Here is a 23,303-nt window from a genome sequence, read left to right as displayed (position 1 = left end):
CTTGTTTGCAGGGAATATGCACAAATGTATTCGAGGGTGATGATGCATGACGTCTGCAGGTTTTCTTTGTACTTTTCTTGCAACTCCTCCGTAACTTAAATTAGTTCAAAATTAAAATATTAAAAAATTTGACATATCAAACCTTGGGAAATACAAAGTCATGACGACAGGAAAAAATTGTAACCTTAAATAATAAATAAGAAAAGGAAATGCTGAAAACTAGTGATGCCTATATTCATAGAAAGAAGTTTGAAAAAGAACAGCAAATGAACCCCTTCAAAAGTAGAAAGATATCAATAATAAAGATAAGACCAAAAATTGATAAAATAAAAAATATAGAGGGGAAAGAATCAGCAAATCAAAAAGTTGGTTCTTTGAAAAAACGAATAAGGGAATGTGAGAGTTTTCCATTTTAGTCATTCTAGCGAGTGTGCTGTGGTATCTCACTGCGGCTTTAATTCATCATCCGTGATGAACAATGACGTTGAGAACATTTTCATGTTCTGATTGGCTGTTAGTATGTCATCCTTTGTGAAGGATCTGTTGAAGTCTTCTGTCCTGGTTTTGTTGTTGTTTGGTTTTTTTTTTTTTTTTACTTTATGCGAAAGGCAAAATTCTAGATGGCTCCTATGACTTTGTCCCTGATGACTCTTCTGTGTCAGTTTTTTTAATATTGACTTTGTTTCCAACAGCCATGCTAAATTTACCTATTAGTAGGATTTCTTTTGGAGATTCCTTAAGATTGTCTACATACACGATCATGCTGGCTCCTAATGAAGACAGTTTTACTTCCTCCTTTCCAATCCTTATGCCTTTCTCTTCCTTACCTTATTTAAGCGGCTAGAACCTTCATTACAATGAGAACAAAAGAGAAGGGAAAATTTTTCTTGCCTTGCTGCCAATCTTAGGGGAGAAAGTAGTCAATCTTTGTTGATCACGTATGATGTTGGTAGCAGATTTTTCATAGACACCCTTTATTTGATTATGAAATGTTTCTTTTAACCCTATTTTACCTAGAAATTTGTTTGTTTAATCTTAAATGGGTGTTGAATTTTGTCAAGTTTTTGCATCTATTGAGATGATATTGTTGAGAATAAACATTGATTTTCAAATATTCAAACAACTTTGAATTGTTTGGGAAAGCTTCACTTGGTCATGATACATTGTCCTTTTTAAACTTTTGATATTGCTGGATTTGATTTGCTAATATTTTGTTGAGGATTTTTGTACTTATATTTATGAAAAATATCAGCCTATGGCCATCACCGATGGTCAAGTGGTTAAGATTCAGCATTCTAACCACTACTCAGGCTCGGGTTCATTTCCTGATCAGGGAACCACCTGCTCGTCAGTTGTCATACTGTGGTGGCTGCATGTTGCTGTGATGCTGAAAGCTTTTGCCACTGATATTTCAAATACCAGCAGTGTCACCCATGGTGGACAAATTTCAGTGGAGCTTCCACGTTAAGACACATTAAAATTATGAAAAACCTTTGAATAGCAGTGGAGCATTGTCTGATATAGCGCCAGAAGTTGAGAGGATTGCACAAAAAGACCCGGCAGGGTTCTGCTCTGCTGTACACAGGGTCACTAGGAACTGAAACTGATTCCACAGCACTAACAACCAATTGATCTATAATTTTACTGTCTTGTAATATCCTTGTCCGGCTTTGGTATGAGAGTTATACAGGCATCATAAAACGAGTTAGCACGTGTTCTTCCCCCTCTACCGTCTGAAGGAGTTAGTGTAAACTGGTATTATTTCTTCTGTAAGTATTTGATAGAATGACCAGTGAAGTTTTATGTGCCTGGAGCTTTTCTTGTGTGAAAGCTCTTAACTAAAATTTCAGTTGGATTTTTTACAGATACAAGACTATTATGATGTTCTGTTTCTTGTTATGTCTGTTTCAGCAAGTAGCATTTTTCAAAGAATTTTTCCATTTTGTCCAAGTTGTTGCATTTATCAGGAAAATGTCTTTCTCAATATTTCACTATTTTCTATCTTAATGTCTATAGAAAATGCAGTGGTGTCCCTTTTTTATTTTGAATTTGGTATTTAGAGTTTTCTTTTTCTCTTCCTCAATCAATCATATTGTGGATGTAGCATTTTTCTTAATCTTTTTAAAGAACCAAGTTTTGACTTTGTTGACTTTTTTATGTTGTTTGTCCATTTCCTAGTTCATCGATTTTCACTCTTATTGCCATTTCCCTACTTACTAGGGCTTTAATTTGCCCTTTTTGCTCCCTTTCTTAAGATGGAAGCATGGGTCACTGATTTTTATACCTTTCTTCTTTTCTAATATATGCATTTAAACCTATCCATTTCCCTTTAAAGATTCCTTCAGCTGTTTCTTACAAATTCTGGTTTGTTGGGTCTGCAACCAGTTTGAAATATTTCTAATTTCTTTTGTGTTCTCTTTTTTGACCTATTTTTTTTAGTGTTTTGTTTAATTTCCAAATATTTAGTGCTTTTCTAGGTATCCTACTGTTTTTGACTTTTCTTTTAATTCCGTTGTGGTCAGATAACAAACTCTATTATTTCAGTCTTTTGAAATTCACCAAGATGTTTTATGGCCCAACGTACACTCTGTCTTGAGATTGTTCTATGTGTACCTAAAAACCATGTATATTCTGCAGTTATTGTGTGTACAGTTCCATAAATATTAACTGGGTCAAGTTGGTTGATGCAATTATTTCTGGTCTTCTATATTTTTTTCCAAACTGTTTTTGACTACTTGTATGAATTCTTGAGCAAGAATGTTAAAGTCTCTAATCTCCAGTTATATTGTGAATTGGTCTATTTCTTACTTTTTGTTTTATGAATTTTGAAGCATTCTAATCACATCCATCCACATTTAGATTGTCATGTCTTCTTGATGAACTGATCCTGTAAACATTTTCAACTGTCTCTATTTGGTAACACTCTTGTCTTTAGTGTTATCTTTCACTTTGATAATATAGCCATAATAGCTTTATAGTGCCAAGTATTATCATTTGCCACCGTTTACTTTTACCCATCAATGTCTTTATATTTAAAGTATATTTCTTGTAAACATCATATAATTGAGTCATATTTTGTTATGCAGTCTGACGATCTGTATTTTTATTGGAGTGTTTAGCCCATCTATATTTAATATAATTATTAATATATTAATTAATTATTAGATTTGTTTACCTTTTTTTTTCTTTTGAGGAAGATTAGCCCTGAGCCAACATCTGCTGCCAATCCTCCTCTCTTTGCTGAGGAAGATTGGCCCTGAGCAAACATGTGTGCCCATCTTCCTCTACTTTATATGTGGAACACCTGCCACAGCATGGCTTGATAGGCAGTGCATAGGTCCATGCCTGGGATCTGAACCGGTGAACCCCAGGCCACCAAAGCTGAGTGCATGAACTTAACCACTGCACCACTGGGCCAGCCCCTTAAGTTTGCCATTTTGGTGCTTGCTTTTCTATTTGTCCCATCTATTCTTTGTTCCTCTATTCTTTTCTTGCCTTTTTTATTGTGAACAGAATATTTTTTAAGATTACATTTTATTTCTCTTAATGATTTTTTAGTTACTCTTCTTAGTACTTTTTAAAAGTAGTTTCTTTAAAGATCAAAATACACAGCTTAACTTACAATCAATCTTCAGAAAATACTCTACTACTTCACGAATAAAGTAAGAAGTTTACAATAGAAACACACATTTAGCCCCTCTCAACCCTTTGTACTCCTGTTGCTAAATATTTTATTTTTATATTGGCTATAATTTCCATAATATATTGTTAATATATTTATTTTAAATAATCGGTAGTCTTTTAAAGAGATTTAAATGTATTTACTAATGTATTTAATGAGATTTACTAATGTATTCACCATTTACGTACTATTTACAGTGCTATTTGTTCTTTCCTAAATAACCAGGTTTCCATCTGATATCATTTCCCTTACTCTTCAAGCTTACTTTTAACATTTCTTGTAGAAGAGATCTACTGGAGAGGAATGCTCAGATTTTTTTTTTTGTCTGAAAATGTCTTATTGCATATTCATTTTTGAGGGATACTTTTGCTGGCTATGGAATTCTGGTTTGAGGTTTTTTTCTTTTAGCACTTTAGCAATGTTACTCCACTGTCTTCTGGCTTCCATTTTTTCTGACAAGAAGTCTGCCGTAATTTGTATTATTATTCCTTGGTGTAAATCTTTCTACTCTAGCTGCTTATGGAAATGTTTTGCCTTTGGTTTTCTGCAATTCAAATATTATATGCCTAGTGGCAGCTTGCTCTGTGTTTATCTTGTTTGGCCTTCTCTAAGGTTCTTGGATTTGTGGGTTACTGTCTTTGATCAATATTGGAAAATTCTTAGCCATTATTTCTTCAAATGTGTGTTCTATCCCAATCTCTCTCTTCTCCTTCTATGATTCCATTTAAAAGTATGGTACGTAATTGTATGCATGTCATCCCAATCATATGGATTTGATATTGTTTTACTGTTCTTGGATGCTCTGGGTTTTTTGTGGCTCTTTTTGAATTCTTTCTTCCCTTCATGTTATAGTTTGGATAATTTTTAATTACCTATCTTATATTCACTGAAGTTTTCCTTTGTTGTGTTAGCACATACACCTCCCACAAGAAATATAATAGTCTCAAAATAACAATGGCAGTTTCACTAGGAGTAGTTAATACTAACATTTGAATTTTTGTCCTTAGAATATGTCCTCACTAAGAAACTATGGTCAAAATGTTGTGTTTCATAGTCACTTGATATAATTCTTGTTTATGTGGTTATTTTTCCACTTTTATCATAGGTAGGTTTATTTGTTTCATTTAGCACACACACACATATACACCTATATATCTATATATTAATATAGATATATTTAATTTTTAGAGGAGGATTTGTTTTGTTTTTATTTTTGGTTTAATTTCATTTTTAATTAATAAAATCTTATATAGTTGCACAGTCAAAACTATAAAATGAAGATCATTCAAAGAAGCTTAGTTTTTATCTCTGTTGTATCCACACAATTTCCTCCCCATCCATATACACATATTTTTAACATTTTTGCTTTCTCCTGCCACTTTTTCTTATTAAAAGTATTCTCTATCCTTTTGTTAAACAAAATGTTGCCTATCATAAACAGTGTGCTGTACTTTGCCTTTTTAACTCAACAATATATCATGAAAAACACTTCAGAGCAGTATATCAAGTTCTTTCTCATTTTTTAAATATTTTTCTCTCTTAAAGCTCTCTCTTTTGTGTAGAAATACCGTAGTTATTCAACCAGTTCCCTGCTGATGACCATTCGCGTTGCTTTCAGTTTTTTGTAATTACAAATAATGCTGCAATAAGTGGTCTATGCACATACCATTTCACACTTTGCCAGCATAAACGGGGATGGCTAGGTGAAAGGGTAAACATATGTAAATTTGATAAATACCCTAAATTCTCTCCATAGGAATGCACCATTCTGTTTCTTCCTAACAATAATACAATCTCACCAATAAGATACGCTGCCAAACTTTTCCCAATCTCTAAAGAGAGAAATTTTATCTCTATGTAGTTTTAAATTGCTTTGCTCTTATTTTGAGTGAGGTTGACCATCTTTTCATATTTACAAAGGTCATTTGTATCTCTGTTTCAGTGAACCATCTGTTCATATATTTTGTCTATTTTCTTCTATTGGATGGCATTGTAAATGGAATTATTTTTATAATTTAAAATATAGATGTATAATTTATAAATTGCGTTATTCATTTGCCTTTTAAATAATGTAGGAAATAAAAAGTGTTATGCACCAAAAATAGAATAATACTGGCTTTTATATTTACCTACATAATTACTTTTGCCAGAGTCATTTATTCCTTCTTAAGGCTTTTAGTTTGCTGTCTAATGTCTTTTCATTGTAGCCTGAAGGACTGTCTTTAGCATTTCATATAGGGCAAGTGTACTAATAACAGACTCACTCAGCTTTTGTTTATCTGGGAACGTCTTAATTTCCTACTTGTTTTTGAAGGATAGTTTTGCTGGATATAGAACTTTTGATTGAGAGATTGCTTTTCTTTTATCACTTTAAAAAGGTCACCCCATTCTTTTCTGGCTTCCATGGTTTCTGGTGACAAATTGTTTATTAAGTTTGAAGATCCCTTATATATGATAAATCACTCCTCTATTGCTGCTTTTAAGAGTCTCTCTGGCTTTTGACAATTTAATTACAATGTGTCTCAGCATGGATCTCTTTGTTTTTATCCTTCTTGCAGTTTATTGAGCTTCTTGGATATATAGATTTGTGCCTTTGGTCAAATTTGGGAGGGTTTTGGCCATTATTTCTTCAAATATTCTTTCTGCCTTTTTCTCTCTTTTTCTGGGACTTTCATTAACTGTACATTAGTATGCTTGATGGTGTCTCATGGGTCCCTTAGGCTCTGTTCATTTTTCTTCATTTTTTTCCTTCTGTTCACCATACTTGATAATTTCAATTGACCTATCTTCCAGTTCTCTGATTCATTCTTCTACCTATTTAAATCTACTATTGAAAACTTCCAGTAACTTTTTCATTACAGTTGTTGTATTTTTTAGCTCCAGAATTTCTTTTTGGTTCCTTTTTGTAATTTCTATCTCTTTATTGATAATCTCTATTCACGCATCATTTTACCGGTTTTCTTTCGCTCTTTTTCCATGATTTTCTTTAGGTATTTGAGCATATTTAAGATAGTTAATTTAAAGTATTTTTCTAGTAAGTCCAATGTTTGTGCTTCCTCAGAGACAATTTCTCTTAATTTCTTCTGTGAACGAGTCATATTTCTTGTTTCTTTGCATGTTCAATAATCTTTTGTTGAAAACTGGACACTTTGAATACAATAATGTGGTAAGTCTAAAAATCAGATTCCTCCGCCTTTTTAAAGTTTGTTTTTGTTGCTTGCTGTGGGCTGTAGCTGTTGGTTTGTTTAGTAACTTTTCTAAACTATTTTTGTTAGGTCTGTATTCTTTTTCATGTGTTGACTTTGAAATCTCTGCTCCTTTAGTTTGTGATTAATTAGTGTTCTGACAGAGATTTCCACATATACTAGCAGAGAGAGAGAGATAGGAGAGAGGAGAGGGAGGCAAAGAGGGAGGGAGAGAGAGAGAGAGAACAAAACCTTTCTGAGTCTTTTCAGATCGCCTCTATGCAAGGGCACCCCTTCAAAGATTACCCAGGCCATTTAAAAACTCTGCCTTAGCCTTCACTTCCTGAATATGTTGCACCTAGAGATCAGCCAGAGGTGAAAGCTTAGGGTCTTCTGGGGTTTTTTCCAAGGATGTGTTCTGCCCTGGGCAGGCAAATGACTTTCTAAATTCTCCAGAATACACAGGCAGTTTTGAATGCCTTAATTTCCAAAAGAAATTAGGCTCATTTTTTCCAAAAGGAAAAAAGCTGCTCCCTTCAGCTTTTCCTATTTTTGTAATTTTTCTATGAGTTTGAACTTATTTACAATAAAAGAGCATAGATCTTGAGGGGAAAGAGTCTTGGGTTCAAACCCAAGCTCTGCAACTTGCTTGCTGTGTGATCTTGCACAAGTTACTTTCATTGGTTTTCAGTGCTCTCAGCTGTAAAATGAAAATTATACTACCTACTTTCCTGGATCGTAAGTTTTAAGGTTAACATTTGCTTTGCATATAGTGGGTGCTTAATAAATGGTAGCTATTATCATTCTTATTCATCATACTGGGCTTGTATTCAGTAAAAAGCTAGCCTATTGCTGAATTTGGCACAAGAGCCAGAGATTGTTGATAACTTAAAAATGTTATAACTCTGACTCCCACTTTTATTATCATGCTAGGTGAAAAAAGCACCATGCCTGCTTTGGATCTGAGCATTTTTAAAAACTGGAATGAAGGCAAACTAGGACAGATAGGTTTAGAGATGCAATTTGAATATGTTCCAGGGAAATCTCTATTGCAACAGGAAAGATTCCTTCAGTACTATGGAAACTAACCTGAGTTAGGAAACCTAAAGCAAAAATAATTGATAATACAACAGGAAATTGCCATTAAAAAGATCTAGCATACCTTAAGATTAAGTGCATTTCTTCCAAACATTTGACAGTTTGATATGGCCAGGTTGGTCACGGCTGTTAATGTTTCATATTGTGTTGCCACAATAGTCTTAAAGGCTTCACCATATACAACATATCCCTCTGATTTTTGAGGTTTAATGGGACCAACATAAATAAAATAAAACATGAAAGTTACATGTATTATCACTTAGAGTGAAAGCTAAAAGGTATTTATGTTAGGTAACAATGAGTCATCATAAACAGGTTGGCTGCACACATCTTCTAGAAGAGATTCCCCACAACCTTCACCCATCCACTCTCAGCTGGTCTGTTTGCCAAATTGTTTTTTTAAAAAGAATATTAGATAGCACAATTATCGTTCACAAAGAAAACCATATGCTCATAGATTTCTACCTGCATTATTTAGATTCCATAAATCTCAGTTTTCTTGTACTATATGTAAAAACATTTTTTTAAAATTTTACTATGAATTACATAAACAACTTCTTGCTTCACAAAACTAGTGAAGGACATCATATAAACATCACTTAGATAGAGATCACCTCCTCAGGAGCACTCTCACTTTTTTCCCTAATATCACCTTGATACATGTTTCAAACGCCGCTTGTAATTCAATTCTTCCCTTAGTTTGAAGACTTCACACAAGAAAGGGCAAAAACCCAAACAACTCAGGAGTGAGCCAAACAGAGACCATCTAACTTTACTTTATCATGACCCTTGTGGGTTTCACCTTCCATCAAAATGGCCTATCCAAGTACACATCTAAGAGCAGCAGGAAAATATTTTGAAATTTTATGAAATATATTTTACATTCCCAGCCATTCTTGCTGCATTACTTGAAGCAACATATTTTACAGTCTCAGTAATTCTTATGCAGTGAAAGGAAATAATGCATCCTAGAGCAAAGAAAACAATGTTCACTTTTTAATTTCTAAAATAGGCCCTGTGCACCCATTTCAGATCAATAGATGTGAAAGTTAAGCACAGAATAAATGATGGTGTATAATATGATATAGAGATTCCTTGTCTTGGGAGAGAGAATGGAGCAAGAAGGAAATGAGAGTGAGTTAAGACATAAGTCTGTGGCCTGCTTCCAGCTCACCCACCCTCATGGTTTAAGCCCAGGCAGATGGTTTTTGAGTGGAAAACAGGGAGATAGAGGTGAGGAGGTGGTTAGAAATCCCCTGATAGATCTCTGAAAGATCTGTTCACCCAACTCACCTGAAACTTTTCAAAGAGGAAACCACCAGACTGGAATAAACTCAAGACATCAGAAATGGCAGCATGACTTGTTTAGACTTATGATATGGAGGAGACCCAAAAGTTAATTTATGTCACAGACAGTGATACAGAACTACTGGGAGGATAATGGGCTCAGAAACTCCTAAGGTTGCTATAGTTAACAATACTATATTGTATATTTGAAAGCTACTAAGAGAGCAAATCTTAAAAGTTCTCATCACAAGAAAAAAATGTAACTATGTGAGGTGATGGATATTTTTTTCTGTTCTAGAATTTTATTTGACTCGTTTTTAAAAACAAAAATTCCAGCTGTCTGGTAAAATTCTGCAACTTTTTCTTTTTTTTTTTTTTTTAACATCTGTGCCCATCTTCCTCCACTTTATATGCAGGATGCCTGCCATGGCATGGCTTGACAAGCAGTGCGTAGCTCCGCACCCGGGATCTGAAGTGGCAAACCCTGGGCCACTGAAGTGGAGCACACGAACTTAACCACTACACCACTGGGCCAACTCCATTTTTCTTTATTTTTTTGGACATAGCAATCATAGTTATTTTAAAATCCTTATTTGAAAACTCCAATATCTGAATCTATGGGTCTGTTTCTTTTGTCTCTTTCTACCAGTTTTCAGACATTTTATCCTGTTTTTAGGATGCCTTGTGATTTTTTTTAATTTACCACTGGACATTGTAAATGAAAATTTTAAAGGGTCTGGATAATACTATCCCTCTCTAACAAATGTTGGTTTTCTTTGATGAGGAAGGAAATATCACTTTGATTTATCAACGATTGATTTTGAGCTTTATCAGGGATCATCTATTTTTGTTTTGCCTTTTCTCATAGAACATCATCCTTATTCCTAAGGTATAGGTCCTCTGAGTCTTCACCTGAAAGCCCAGGTGTGTTCACAAAGGCTCCTCCACTTTGGCAAAGCTTGAACTCCGATAACCATTTCCTGTACAACTGTGAAAAATCTATGCTCAGTTCCTTAGCATTAGCTGATGTTACCTGCTGTGTTTCTTATTGTCCTGCACATGCACAGCTTAGAAATCAGCCCGATACCCTTAAGGGAGTTTGTATGCAGATATTTGGATTCACTTCTCTCCTCTTTGAGATTTTGCCCCTTGAGGCATAGCTAAATTGGCAGCTCTGAAGTCTGACTGCTATCTCCTCAATCCAGTACTACTACGACTTTCTAGTTGTGCTTATTCTCCAGCACCACAAATGCCCTGAGGCAAAGCCTCAGGTAAATGTAGAGCAAACTCATAAACTTCCCTTTTTTCAAGGATCGTAGCCATTCAAGTCATACCTGCAATGGTTACTCTCCAGTAACTTCAATAGCTATTTTATATATTTTGGGCAGCTTTAATAGTTGATTTTGGTGGGAGGGTTTGTCCTATACAAGCTGCTCAATCTTGGACAGAACCAGAAGTGATGAGGTTATTTTAAAATCTGTATCTGATAATTGTCATACCTGGAACTCCTGTGGGTATGTTTCAAATTGCTTAATGTTTCCAGTAGTTTTCATTCATTTTGTCTTTCTCTTAGTGTGCCTGGTAATTGTGAATGGTTTACTACTCATTGTATTTGTGAAATTGTTTATAGAAGTAATGTGAGGTCTAGGATGATGTAATCTTTCTTTAAAGATGACTTTTCACTGTTTCTGCTAGGTAACTAAGGTGAAAGCACTTAGAACAGTGCCTGGCAGAAGGCAAGTAGTTAACTCTCATTATTGCATGTCTATCTGCCCCACCCATCTTAAGAATACTCCACCTTTCATGTTCCCAATATCAGTACAAAGTTTGGTTCATAGTCAATATTCAAAAAATAGTTGCTGAGTAAATGGCTTAAGGAACTGAAAATGAGGTGAGACACGTGTGAATCACACACATATACACATTCACACAGAATCCTGAATACTTTTAGAGAGAGAGAATCTAATATACAATTTTTAAAAGAATGATGCAAATTTAGCATTTACCTTCAGTTGGGCTTGGTGGTTTTTGCTGTGAGACACTTTCTACATTTTCAGATTCTGTTGCAAGAGTTTCTAGAAAAAAGAAAAAATGAGACTTTTGGATACTTGTGAAATTTCATGTTGAGGGTGTTATGATTTCATTAGAATTATTCATCTTTTAAGGAGTTGGGATTATCCATGAGAATGTGCCCATTAAGGCATCCATCAGCATTGGCATTCTGCTCCTAGAGTTCATCTAGATCACCTTCTGAATAATTGTTCCTTCTCACTGCTCCTTTATATTAGCTTTTCTGATCCTTTGCACTCCCTTATCCTCTTCCCACCACTATCACCTGGGTCAAATACCCAGTTTGACCTTGGCAGACCTGCAAGGTCAGGACTTCTGTTACTGCATTCTGGCCCATGTATTAAAGGTAGAGGTAAAAAGTGATCCCAGGGGGCTGGCCCAGTGGCATAGTGGTTAAATTCATGCATTCTGTTTCGGCGGCCTGGGGTTTGAGGGTTTGGATCCCAGGTGTGGCACTACACATCGCTTATCAAGCCATGCTGTGGAGGCATCCCATGCACAGAATACAGCAAGAATGGCATGGATGTTAGCTCAGTGACAATCTTCCTCAAGCAAAGAGAGGAGGATTGGCAGCAGATTTTAGCTCAGGGCAAATCTTCCCCATAAAAAAAAGTGATCCCACCATCCCATTCTGCAAACCCAAGGTGGGGGGCCACCATTTGCTTGCATGCCTTCTCTCCTCTTTGCCTTACTTGACCCCATTATTATATATTATGTTCAGAATGGATTTACCTATCACTGACTGTCTTCGAGGTTTCCTTGGTAAAAGTGGCCTTGGCGTGGAAAAAGAACCTGAAAAAGGAGTGACATTTAGTACCATTGCAGTAGTTTGTTGTGAACGTTCAGACGACTGTCCTTCCACTTTAAGAGGTGTAACTCTTGGTAGAGGGCTTGGCACTGCTGTTTTTAAATCTAACAGAGGTTGCTTAAAAATATAGGTCCTACTCCTCAGTATATGTAGATACTCAGACTGAACTTCCAGGGGTTTAGGAGTGATAACTGGGGAAGGTCTGGTGCGTGATGGGGAGAGAATCAAAATGTCTGTTTGTACCCGATCAGCATAAATACGTTCTATTTTTGATGATTTTCTTCTGGATTTTCTTGTAATTTCCATTTGGCTTGTTTCTTTCCCCAAAACTTGAGGTGAAACTGAATGAGAACTTGGAAAAATTATAGAACTGATAGCAGTCTTTGCACGGTGCCAATAGGCTTTCTTAGAAGAGAGTTTGGGTGTTGAAATAGTAGTCACTGTTTTTTGTACAAAATCATCAAGAAAGAGATTTTGGATATTGATTTGGGTTTGTAGTTGATTTGTTGAAACATCAGGAAAACTAGTTTTATCTCTTTCAGCTGAAGTGGTTTCATCTTGAGTGAACCTTACACGTGGTGGCTTAGTTTCAACAGTCTTGGCTAAACCAGAAAAAGAAAAAAACACAATTAGATTATATTTATCAAGATGTCAGGGACAAAACTATTAATGTCTTGGCATTTATAGCTCTTCTTTATCCACTTACCCCTCTCTCACCTTCTAAAAGTATTTCTGTATATAACTTGCTCAGTTATCAGGACTTTTGTTTAGCTGCCTGGGATAGTGTCTGAGTGAACAACTGGAGAAGTGAAAAGACTAAATTTTACTAGATTTAGAAAAGGTAGGGTGCTACTCTTGGAAGAACAGAATTGATGGAGAGAAGAGTAGGATAATAAGGGAGATGTTTGAGTAGTTGCCACTAAAATTCTGGCACTATGGATGGGTAAAAATGATTTTGATAAAATTTTGCTATTTATCATTATCTTTTCCTCATTTGAAACTTCTTTGAGCAAAGATTTAGATTTCTTTTCAATGCAAGATGTCAGACCAAGCTGTCTTTTGAATGCGATAAAATTCAGATACTGGCTACAAGGTACCACAAGTTCATTTAGGTGACAACAGTAAGTATTCTTTTCTCTCTTATGTCCAGAAAATGCATTGTGCCTGCATTCTTAGGTACCTCACTACATCAAATATTCTTTCTCTTTCCTATGTGACAGAATGTTAAATGATGTTTTTTTCTATTGTCTCAGTTGAGTACAATAAATGATGAGGACCTCTACATTCTAATAAGGAGATAATAGATTTATCAAAGCAAGACTCGCAAAGGGATGGTCAAAACAAATCCAACTCTCACCCACCTGTTGTCTCTATATAAGATGTGGCTAGAGATTGATCTGGGTTCAGAGAGAGGATTTCTTCCGAATAGAGCTACTGGAGCGCTATATGCTTTCCTGATCTTCCCCTCCCCATGGTGGGCGAAGGAGAATGATTTTCCCTGACCTCAAACCAAGTGAGGGGGATTCTCAGAGAACCATTTATAGAAGACAGGAGTGGATTCTACAGGAGAAAATAACATTTCACCACTCCCCTACCCACCTCCCTCACTGAAAAGCAAAAATGTATCGGCCTTCCCAGTGTTGTGTCCCAACTGGAGTACGGCAAGAGAATCCTTGAGACTACTTGACCTGTATCTCCTGGCATTTTGCGGGCGTACAGAAACTGATGCCTGGGTCTCATCTTAACTCGTAACTCTTAATTCCTTAACTCTTCCCCATTTCTAGCCCCAGAGATGGAGGAGTCAGAAACTATAATATGAGTTGGGAAAGAGAAGTAAAAGAACAAGGTGGAAGGACTTATCATGCTCCTGTTTCCCTTGGCTTGTCGAAAGGCTAGCAGACCTAGTTTGAGCTGGGAGAAGGGGTAAGGTTTGACTGCAGGCTAGATGAAAGTGTTGATTTAGATTAGACTAGTTGTTTAATATCTGAAAATGAGACAAGGTGAATAGACGAAAGTGACTTTAAAAAGCCTTGGGAGAGAGATATGCGCCATGTGAGTTTGAAGGGCGGGAGTAGGAGAAGAATATTATATGCTTCCTGTTTGTATGGAACTAATCAAAGCCAGCTCATTCAATAAAATGGTTACGCCACTATCTTCAACTTTATTTTTTCTGTCTCCCGTCTTAGAAAAAACATGATAACATGAGAAAAAACCTCAATAGATTCCAGAACTCCTTCCAACCACCACCATCCCACCATATTTATCCTTCTCTTCAATAGCAAACTGAAGTAATTTACATTCATTAGTTTGACTACCTCTCCTCTCATCTCTGTTCTGTTTGTTGTTTCATTTTATTTATTCTCTCTTTCTATTAAATTAGTAGACTTTATTTTTAGAATAGTTTTAGATATAAAAAAAAATTGAGCAGGAGGGCGTGGTTAGCATATACTCCCCTCTCCTGCACAGAATTTCATCTATTATTAACATCTTGCATTAGTGTGGTACATTTATTACAATTAATGAAACAATGTTGATATATGATTAATTAAAGTCCATGTTTTACTCTTCGTGTTTTACAGTTCTATAGGTTTTGACAAATGCATAATGTCATGCATCCACCGTTACAGTATCATACAAATTTTCATCACCCTAAAAATTCCCTGTGCTTCATCTATTCATCCCTTCCCCTCTCCCTGAACCTCTGGAAGCCACTGTTTTTTGGGTTTTTTTTACTGTCTCTACAGTTTTGCCTTTTCCAGAATGCCATGTAGTTGGAATCCTACAGTATGTAACCTTTTCAGACTGTCTTCTTTCACTTAGCAATATGCAGTTAAAGTTCCTCTATGTCTTTATATGGTTAGATTTATTCTTATCATTAAATAAAATTCCACTGTGTGGATGTACCACAGTTTGTTTATCTACTCATCTATTGAATTGCTTCTGGTTTGAAGCAATTACAAATAAAGTTGATATAAATACACATGTGCAGGGTTTTGTGTGGATGTAAGTTTTCATCTCAATTGGGCAAATGTCCAGGAGTTCAATTGCTGGATTGTATGGTAAAAGTATGTTTAGCTTTGTACAAAACTTCCCAAGGGTCTTCAGAAGTGGCAGTACCATTTTGCATTCCCTCCAGCAATGAATAAGAGTTCTCGCTCCTCTCCAGCATTTGGTGTTGTCAGTGTTTTGGATTTTAGCTATTCTAATCGGTCTGCAGTGGTAGCTCATTGTTTTAATTTGCAATTCCCTAATGGCATATGATGTTGAGCATGTTTCATAAGCTTATTTGCCCTCTTGATATTTTCTTTGGTGAGGTGTCTGTTCAGATGTTTAGCCCAATTTTTAATTGTTTTTTTTTTCTTATTATTGAGTTTGAGTTCTTTTTTATTTTGGATGCAAGTCCTTTATCAGATAGGAGTTTTGCAAATATTTCCTCCCAGTGCGTGGCTTGTCTTATTCTTTTAACAATGTTTTCCATAGCAGAAGTTTTTTAATTTTAATGAAATCCAACTTATCAACTTTTTCTTTCATGGATTGTTCTTTTAGTGTTATATCTACAAAGTCATCATCAAACCCAAGGTCACCTAGATTTTCTCATATCTTATATTCTAGAAACTTTATAGTTTTGCACTTAGGTCTACAATTCTTTTGTGTTAATTTTTGTGAAAGGTGTAAGGTCCGGTCTAGGTTCATTTTTTTTTTTTTTTTTGTATGTGGATGTCCAGTTAACCTGTTCCAGTATCATTCATTGAAAAGACTATATTTTATCCATTGAGTTGTCCTCACTTCTTTGTCAAAAATTAGTTTACTATATTTGTACACATCTATTTCTTGGCTCTCTATTCTCATCCACTGATCTATTTGTCTGTTCTTTTGCCAATACAACACTGTCTTGATCACTGTAGCTTTACTACTATAAAGTCTTGAAATTAGGGAGTGACAATCCTCCTACTTACTTAATCTTCTTCAGTTTTATATTGGCTATTCTAGGTCTTTTGCTTTGACATATAAACTTTAGAATAAATTTTGTCAATATACACAAAGCAACTTGCTGGTATTTTGACTAAGATTGTGTTGAATATATAGATCAAGTTTAGAAGAATTGATATCTTAACAACATTGAGTCTTTCTATTCATGAACATGGAATATCTTCCCACTTATTTAGATCTTTGATTTCTTTTATCATGGTTTTGTAGTTTTCCTCATCTAAATCCTGGACATATATTGGTAGATTTATGCCTAAATAAATTGTAGTGAGTTTTGATACTAACGTAAGTTGTAGTGTTTTGAATTTCAAATTCTAATTGTTCATCGTTGGCATATAGGAAAGCAATTGATTTCTGTATATTCATGTTGTATCCTGTAATATTGCTATAATTGCTTAGTATTTCCAAGAGTTCTTTTGTTGATTCTTTGGGATTTTCTATATAGAACAAAGAAGAAAGTTTTGTTTCTTTCTTCCCAACCTGAACATCTTTTATTTCATTTTCTTGTCTTATTGCAATAGCTAGGACTTTCTAGTAAAATTGTTGAATAGCAGCAGTGAAAGAGGACATCCTTCCTTTGTTCCTGATTTTAGGGGGGAAGCATCTAGTTTCTCACCTTTAAGGATAATGTTAGCTATAGGATTCTGGGTAAACATTCTTTATCAAGGTGAGAAAGTTCTCCTCTATTCCTAGTTTGCTGAGAGTTTCTTCATGAATGCATGTTGGATTTTGACAAATGCTTTTTCTACATCTATTGATATGATCGTGTGATTTTTTTTCTTTAGCCTGTTGATGTAATGGGTTACATTAACTGATTATTGAATGTTGAACCAGTCTTGTATATCTAGAATAAATCCCACTTAGTTATGATGTATAATTATTTTTATACATTGTTGGATTCAATTTGCTAATATTTTTTTGAGGATTTTTGCATCTATGTTCGTGAGAGATATTGTCTGCAGTTTTCTTTTTTTTTTTTCAGGTACGCTTTTTTTGGTGAGGAAGATCAGCCCTGAGCTAACATCTGATGCCAGCCTTTCTCTTTTTTTTTTCCCCTGCCCAAAGCCCCAGCACATAGTTGTATATCCCACCTATAAGTCATTCTTGTTCTTCTATGTGGGATGCTGCCACAGCATAGCTTGATGTGTGGTGTGTAGGTCTGCACCCAGGATCAGAGCTGGCAAACCCCAGGCTGCCAAAGAGGAGCATGAGAACTTAATCACTCAGCCATGGAGCTGGCCTTGTGTAGTTTTCTTTTCTTGTAATGTCTTTGTTTGGTTTTGGTAATAAGGTATGCTACCCTCATAGAATGGTTTAGGAAGTGTTTCCTCTGCTTCTATCTTCTGGAAGAGACTATAGAGAATTGATATAATTTCCTCTTTCAATGTTTGGTAGAATTCACCAGTGACCCTATCTGGGCCTGGTGCTTTCTGTTTTGGAAGTTATTAATTACTGATTCAATATCTTTAAAAGATATTGGAATATTCAGGCCTATACAACAACAGCTTATTTATAAGGATAAAGATTATTTACAATAGATTATCTATTTCTTCTTGCATGAGTTTAGGTAGTTTATGCCACTCAAAGCTTTTGTCCATTTCATCTAAGTTAGCAATTCAGTAGGCCTAGGGTTGTTCATAGTATTCCTTTATTTTCTTTGTAATGTCCAGGGAATCAGAAGTGATGAACCCACTTTCATTTCTGGTATTAGTAATTTGCTTCTTCTCTCTTTTTTCTTGTTCAGCCTGGTTAGAATTTTATCAATTTTATTAATCTTTTCATAAAACTAGCTTTTGGTTTTGTTAATTACCTTTTTTTCCATTGATTTCTACTTTAATTTTGATTAGTTCTTTTCCTTTTTTTTTTTTTTGTGGGGAAGACTGCCCTTCAGCTAACATCTGTTGCCAATCTTCCTCTTTTGGCTTGAGGAAGATCACCCCTGAGCCAACATTTGTGCCAGTCTTCCTCTATTTTGTATGTGGGATGCCACCACAGCATGTCTTGATGAGCAGTGTGTAGGTCTGCACCCAGGATCTGAACCTGTGAACCTCAGACCACTGAAGTGTAATGTGTAAACTTAACCACTATGCCATCGGGCCAGCCCCTATTATTTCTTTTCTTCTTCTTGCTCTAAGTTTATATTGTTCTTTTTCTTGTTTCCTAAGGTAAACATTTAGATTATTTATTTTAGATCAATCTTCTTTTTCTAATACATGTATTCAGTGCTCTACATATCCTCTAAGCCCTGCTTCTGCTGCATGACACAAATTTTGATGTTGTATTTTTGTTTTCATTTAGTCAAAACATTTTTAAAATATCTCTCATGACTCCTTTGACCCATGTGCTATTTAAATGTGTTCTTCAATCTCCAAATATTTGGGGATTTCTAGATAACTTTCTGCTATTGATTTTTAATTTAATTCCATTGTGTTCTGAGAGCAAATGTTGTATGATTTCTGTTCTTTTAAAATAGTGTTTTGTGGCCCAGAATATGGTCTATCTAGGTGAATGTCCCATGTGAGTTTGAGAAAAATGTGTTTTCTGCTGTTGTTGGATTAAGTATTCTATAAATGTCAATTGGATCCTCTTGATTGATGGTGCTATTCAGTTCAACTATATCCTTATTGATTTTCTGCCTGCTGGATCTGTCAATTACTGAGAAAGGGGTGTGGAAGTCTCCAATTATAATAATGGATTTCTCTATTTCTCCTTACAATTCTTGCAACTTTTGCCTCAAATATTTTGACTCTCTCTTTTAGGTGCAAATAAGTTAAGGATTGCTATAACTTCTTGGAGAATTGACTCCTTTATCATTAAGTATTGCCCCTGTTTATCTGTAATAATTTTTTTGTTCTGAAGTCTGCTGTGTCTGAAATTAATATAGCTACTCCAGCTTTCTTTTGATTTGTGTTAATATGGCATACCTTTCTCTCTTTACTTTTAATCTATCTGTGTTTTTATATTTAATATAAGTTTCTTATAGACAACATATAGTTGTTTCTTGTTTTTTATCTGCTCTGACAGTTCTGTCTTTTATTTGGTGTAGATAGACCATTTACATTTTAATGAATTATTGAGATTTTTGGCTTAATATCTGCCACATTTGTAAAGTTTTCTATTCACTGCACTTGTTTTTCTTCTCCTTTTTTTAAAATCTTCCCTTCTTTTTCTGCCTTTTCTGGTTTTAACTGAGCATTTTATGGTTAAGTTTCTCTCCTCTCTTAACATATCAATTATACTTCTTTTTTTTTAACTTTTTTGATCATTTATTTATTTTTTAAATTGAGGTAATATTTGATTATATCATTATATAAATTTCAGGTGTATATCTATATTACACTTCTTTTTAAAATTTTTAGGTGGTTGCCCTAGAGTTTGCAATATACAACTTACAACTAATCTAAGTCTACTTTCTGACAACACTACACTCACTGTCTAACGGGTATTGCAGGTAACTTTTAACAGAGTATTCCCAATTCTTCCCTCCCATTCCTTGTAACATTGCTGTCATTCATTTCATTTATCCCTATGCTATAATCACCCAATACATTGTTGCTATTATTGCTTATAACAAACTGTTATCTATTAGATGAAGTAAGAATAAGAAAAACAAAATTTCTTATCTTCCTTCACTTATTCCTTCTCTGACATTTTTCCTTTTTTTAGGTAGATCTGAATTTCTGATCTATAGAAGTTTTCTTCTTTTAGCATAAAAGAACTTCTTTTAAAGATTTCTTGCAAGGCAGGTCTACTGGCAACAAATTCCCACGGTTTTTGTTTGTCTGAAAAAGTCTATATTTCTTCACTTTTGAACGATGATTTCACTGGACACAGATTCTAGTTTGGTGGAAGTTTTTTCTTTAGACCCTTTAAATATTTCACTCTACTCTTTTCTTGCTTACATGGTTTCTGACAAGAAATCCAATGTAGTTCTTATCTTTTTCCTCCATAGGTACGTATTTCTCCCTCTTCCCCTGGCTTCCTTCTAGATTTTCCTTTTGCCTTTAGTTTTCTGCGGTTTGAATGTAATATGCCTTTGTTTTGTTTTGTTTTGTTTTGTTTTGTTTTTATCCTGGTAGGTGTTCCCTGAGCTTCCTGGATCTGTGGTTTGGTCTGTCATCAATTTTGGAAAATTCTCAGCCATTATTCCTTCGACTATCTCTTTTGCTCTCTTCACTCTTTCACCTCCTCTCATATTTCCATTAGACATGTTATACCTTTTGGAATTTTCCCATAGGTCTTGGGTATTCTGTTTTTATTTGTTTTATTCTTTTTTTTTTTTTTGGCATTTCAGTTTGAGAATTTTCAATTGGCCTATCTTCAAGTTCTCAGATTCTTTCCTCAGTCATGTCCAGGACTGATAAGACTATCAAAGGCATTTTTCATTTCTAGTACAATTTTTTTTTATTTTTAGCATTTTCTTTTGGTTTTTCGCTAGAGTTTCTATCTCTCTGCTCACATTACTCATCTGTTCTTGCATATTGTCTACTAGTTCCATTAAGGCTCTTAAAATATCAATCACAGTTACTTTCAATTCCCTGTCTGATAATTCCAATATCTGTGTCATATCTGAGTATGGTTCTGATGTTTACTTTTTCTCTTCACACTATTTTTTTTTAGTCTTTAAGCATAATTTGTAATTTTTTGTTGAAAGCTGGGCATGATGTATTGGGTAATAGCAACTGAGGTAGTTGTTGCTTTGGGTGTCAGAGGCTTAAGTTTCCTCTAGTTCCCCTCTCTTTTTTTTTTTTTCTTCTCCTTTGTTGTATTTGGGCTTCCCTACAAACTCCTTCTTAAATAAAATCTGCATCTCACAGCTCTCTCAGTTGTAATCCATTGTTATTACATCAGAGCCTTGTTGATGAGGTGGTAAGGTGTTGGGGAAAAGAACGATTCTATAATCCTATGATTAAATCTCAGTTTTTTAGTGTGCCTGAATCCCTGGACTGTAGCTTTCAGAAGTGTTTCTTAGCCTTTTCCTCCCCTTACATGAGACAGAAAGGCTGCAGGGGGCTACAGTTGTCTAATTTGCTCTTCCCCCAGGTCACATAGGCTCTATTAATCTAGTTTCCCTTAAAGGGCAGAACTTTGTTAGGTAGAATGCTCTGGGAGCATTTAAAAATGGTTACTTTCTCCCTCCTTCTGAAGGAAACTTGAGCAAATTTTTCTCTGATCCTCACAAGAACCTGGTGGGGCTTCTGGAGGTAAAACCCATGACACTGTAGAGGGTCCCCTAATACTGAGCTCTCAGGAGTTTTTAACTCTCAAGCCAGTCCTCACTCAACCTCTAGCAATTTGTCAAAATTAGCATTTAAGTATTCCTACCAATTATTGGCTAAAGCATCTTAAGATCCCAGTAAGCTGACCTCAGCTGTGATTCTCTGTTTGTTAGTCTCTCCAGATTTCAGGATGGTGGTTTGCTCAGTGATCAGAATTCTCTGATGGATCTAAGAAAAGTCATTACCAGTTTGTTCACTTCTTTCTTGTTATGAGGATGGGCGTAATGACTTCTAATCTCTAACAAACTGAAACTGAAAATATCCCTACGTTCATTTTTCAAACCAGTATGATCTGCAATTTACCACCTCTGCTATCAAAACTGTTCTCACAAAGTTATTATTGATATCTTGCTGTTAAACTCAATGGATAGACATTGTTACATATCTTTATTTGACCTCTTTTTAGCATTTGACATTTTAATCTCTACTCCATGAAGTTCACTCTCCCCTTGGCTCCCATGATAACAGTCTATTATTTCTCCATTCCTATCCCTATGGTAATTTATCTTTCCTTTCTAAGCAAATCTTTTTCTTTCTCAGTTTACCATGTAGTGTTCTTAAGGGTTCTATCATCACCCCTCTTCTCACTCTAACTCATTTTCCGTATACAAGAACATTCTAAAATCTGGATCTGGAAGACCTAAGCACTTCAAACATATGATGTCCCAACCAAACTCGTCAGTAAGTTCTGTTTTCCTTTATCTCCAGAGGGACATCTGCTATCTATAACACACACACACACACACACACACACAAACTGGAATCCTTCACTCCTCTTATGTTAGTTTCCTCTGGCTGCTGTAACAAATTACCACAAGCTTGGTGGTTTAAAACAACAGAAACTTATTCTCTTACACTTCTGGAGGCCAGAAGCCCAAGATTTCTATCACTGAGCTGAAATCAAGGTGTGAGCAAAGCCATGCTCTCTCTAGAGTCTCTCATGGAGTACGTATTCCCTGCCTCTTTCAGCTTCTGCTGGCTGCCAGCACTCCATAGCTTGTGGCCACATCACCTTCAAAGCCAGCATCTTCAAATCTCTTTGCTCCATCTTCATATCACCTTCTCCTATGTGCATGTGTAATCTCCCTCTGTTTCTCTCTTAAAAGGATACATGTGATTGCATTTAGGGCCCACCTAGATAATTCAAAATAATCTTTCCATCTCAAGATCCTTAGCTTGATCATATCTTCAATCCCATATACATATACATATATATATATATACTTTTTTTTTTTTCCATATAAGATAACATTCACAGGTTCCAGGTTTTGGGGGGGGGGGTCTACCACACCTCCCATTCTTCATTCTTCACATTTAACACATCCAATCAATCACCTCCAGGCTTTATTCAAATTACATATGGCAACTCTAAAGCTTCTAATTCCCCACCTCTTCCCATTCCACCCTGCCCCCCACCTTAAGAGGGCATGCTCACTTTCCTTTTCCACCGTGAGAGTCACTGGAGAAGTGAGCTATTGCTCTGATGGATTGAAGTCCCAACCTGTTGGCTTAGAGTGGAGAAAAGGATTGAAAATCAGTAATCTAATTAAGTTCTGCTATTTCAGAATAGAAAGATAAGACCCTTTGACTAAATGACTTGCTACATCACATCAGTATTGGAGCTAAGACCAAAATTCAAACCCCTGGACTCCCATTCTAGGACGTTTTGCATTGTTCCAGGTTGCTGCAAGTCAGTAAATAATACCAAGCCAAGTGAGAAGTATTATAAGTATTATAACAGCTTACAATTATACGTTGGTTTTATAGTTTACAAAGTGCTTTCACACAGGCCTTTTTCTCTCACAGTTATGTAATCAAAAAAATCCCAGATCTTCCTTTCTGATTTTCACTGCTGTCTTCCTAGTCTACATTAACTTAACTTTCCCCTTGATTTTCTGACATAGCCT

The 23,303-nt window shown here is 35.4% G+C and overlaps 1 protein-coding gene across 1 annotated transcript in view; it reads right to left on the bottom strand.

Annotated features, from left to right (window-relative positions):
- LRRC63 (leucine rich repeat containing 63) overlaps positions 1-23,303 on the bottom strand; it is a 66,312-nt gene that overhangs the window by 38,495 nt on the left and 4,514 nt on the right. The window contains exons 4-8 of the mRNA XM_046663860.1: positions 12,437-12,732; positions 12,055-12,247; positions 11,259-11,327; positions 10,091-10,108; positions 8,030-8,169 (exon numbers count right to left, since the gene is read on the bottom strand). Coding sequence (XP_046519816.1) covers positions 8,030-8,169; positions 10,091-10,108; positions 11,259-11,327; positions 12,055-12,247; positions 12,437-12,732 — 716 coding nt within the window. The remainder of the gene's footprint in view (positions 1-8,029; positions 8,170-10,090; positions 10,109-11,258; positions 11,328-12,054; positions 12,248-12,436; positions 12,733-23,303) is intronic.

The sequence above is a fragment of the Equus quagga genome, chromosome 6 (genome assembly GCF_021613505.1).
Source record: "Equus quagga isolate Etosha38 chromosome 6, UCLA_HA_Equagga_1.0, whole genome shotgun sequence".
In the NCBI taxonomy this organism is placed as follows: domain Eukaryota; kingdom Metazoa; phylum Chordata; class Mammalia; order Perissodactyla; family Equidae; genus Equus; species Equus quagga.
The sequence above is the reverse complement of the archived record's forward strand: the minus strand, read 5'-3'. Positions and strand labels throughout refer to the sequence as shown.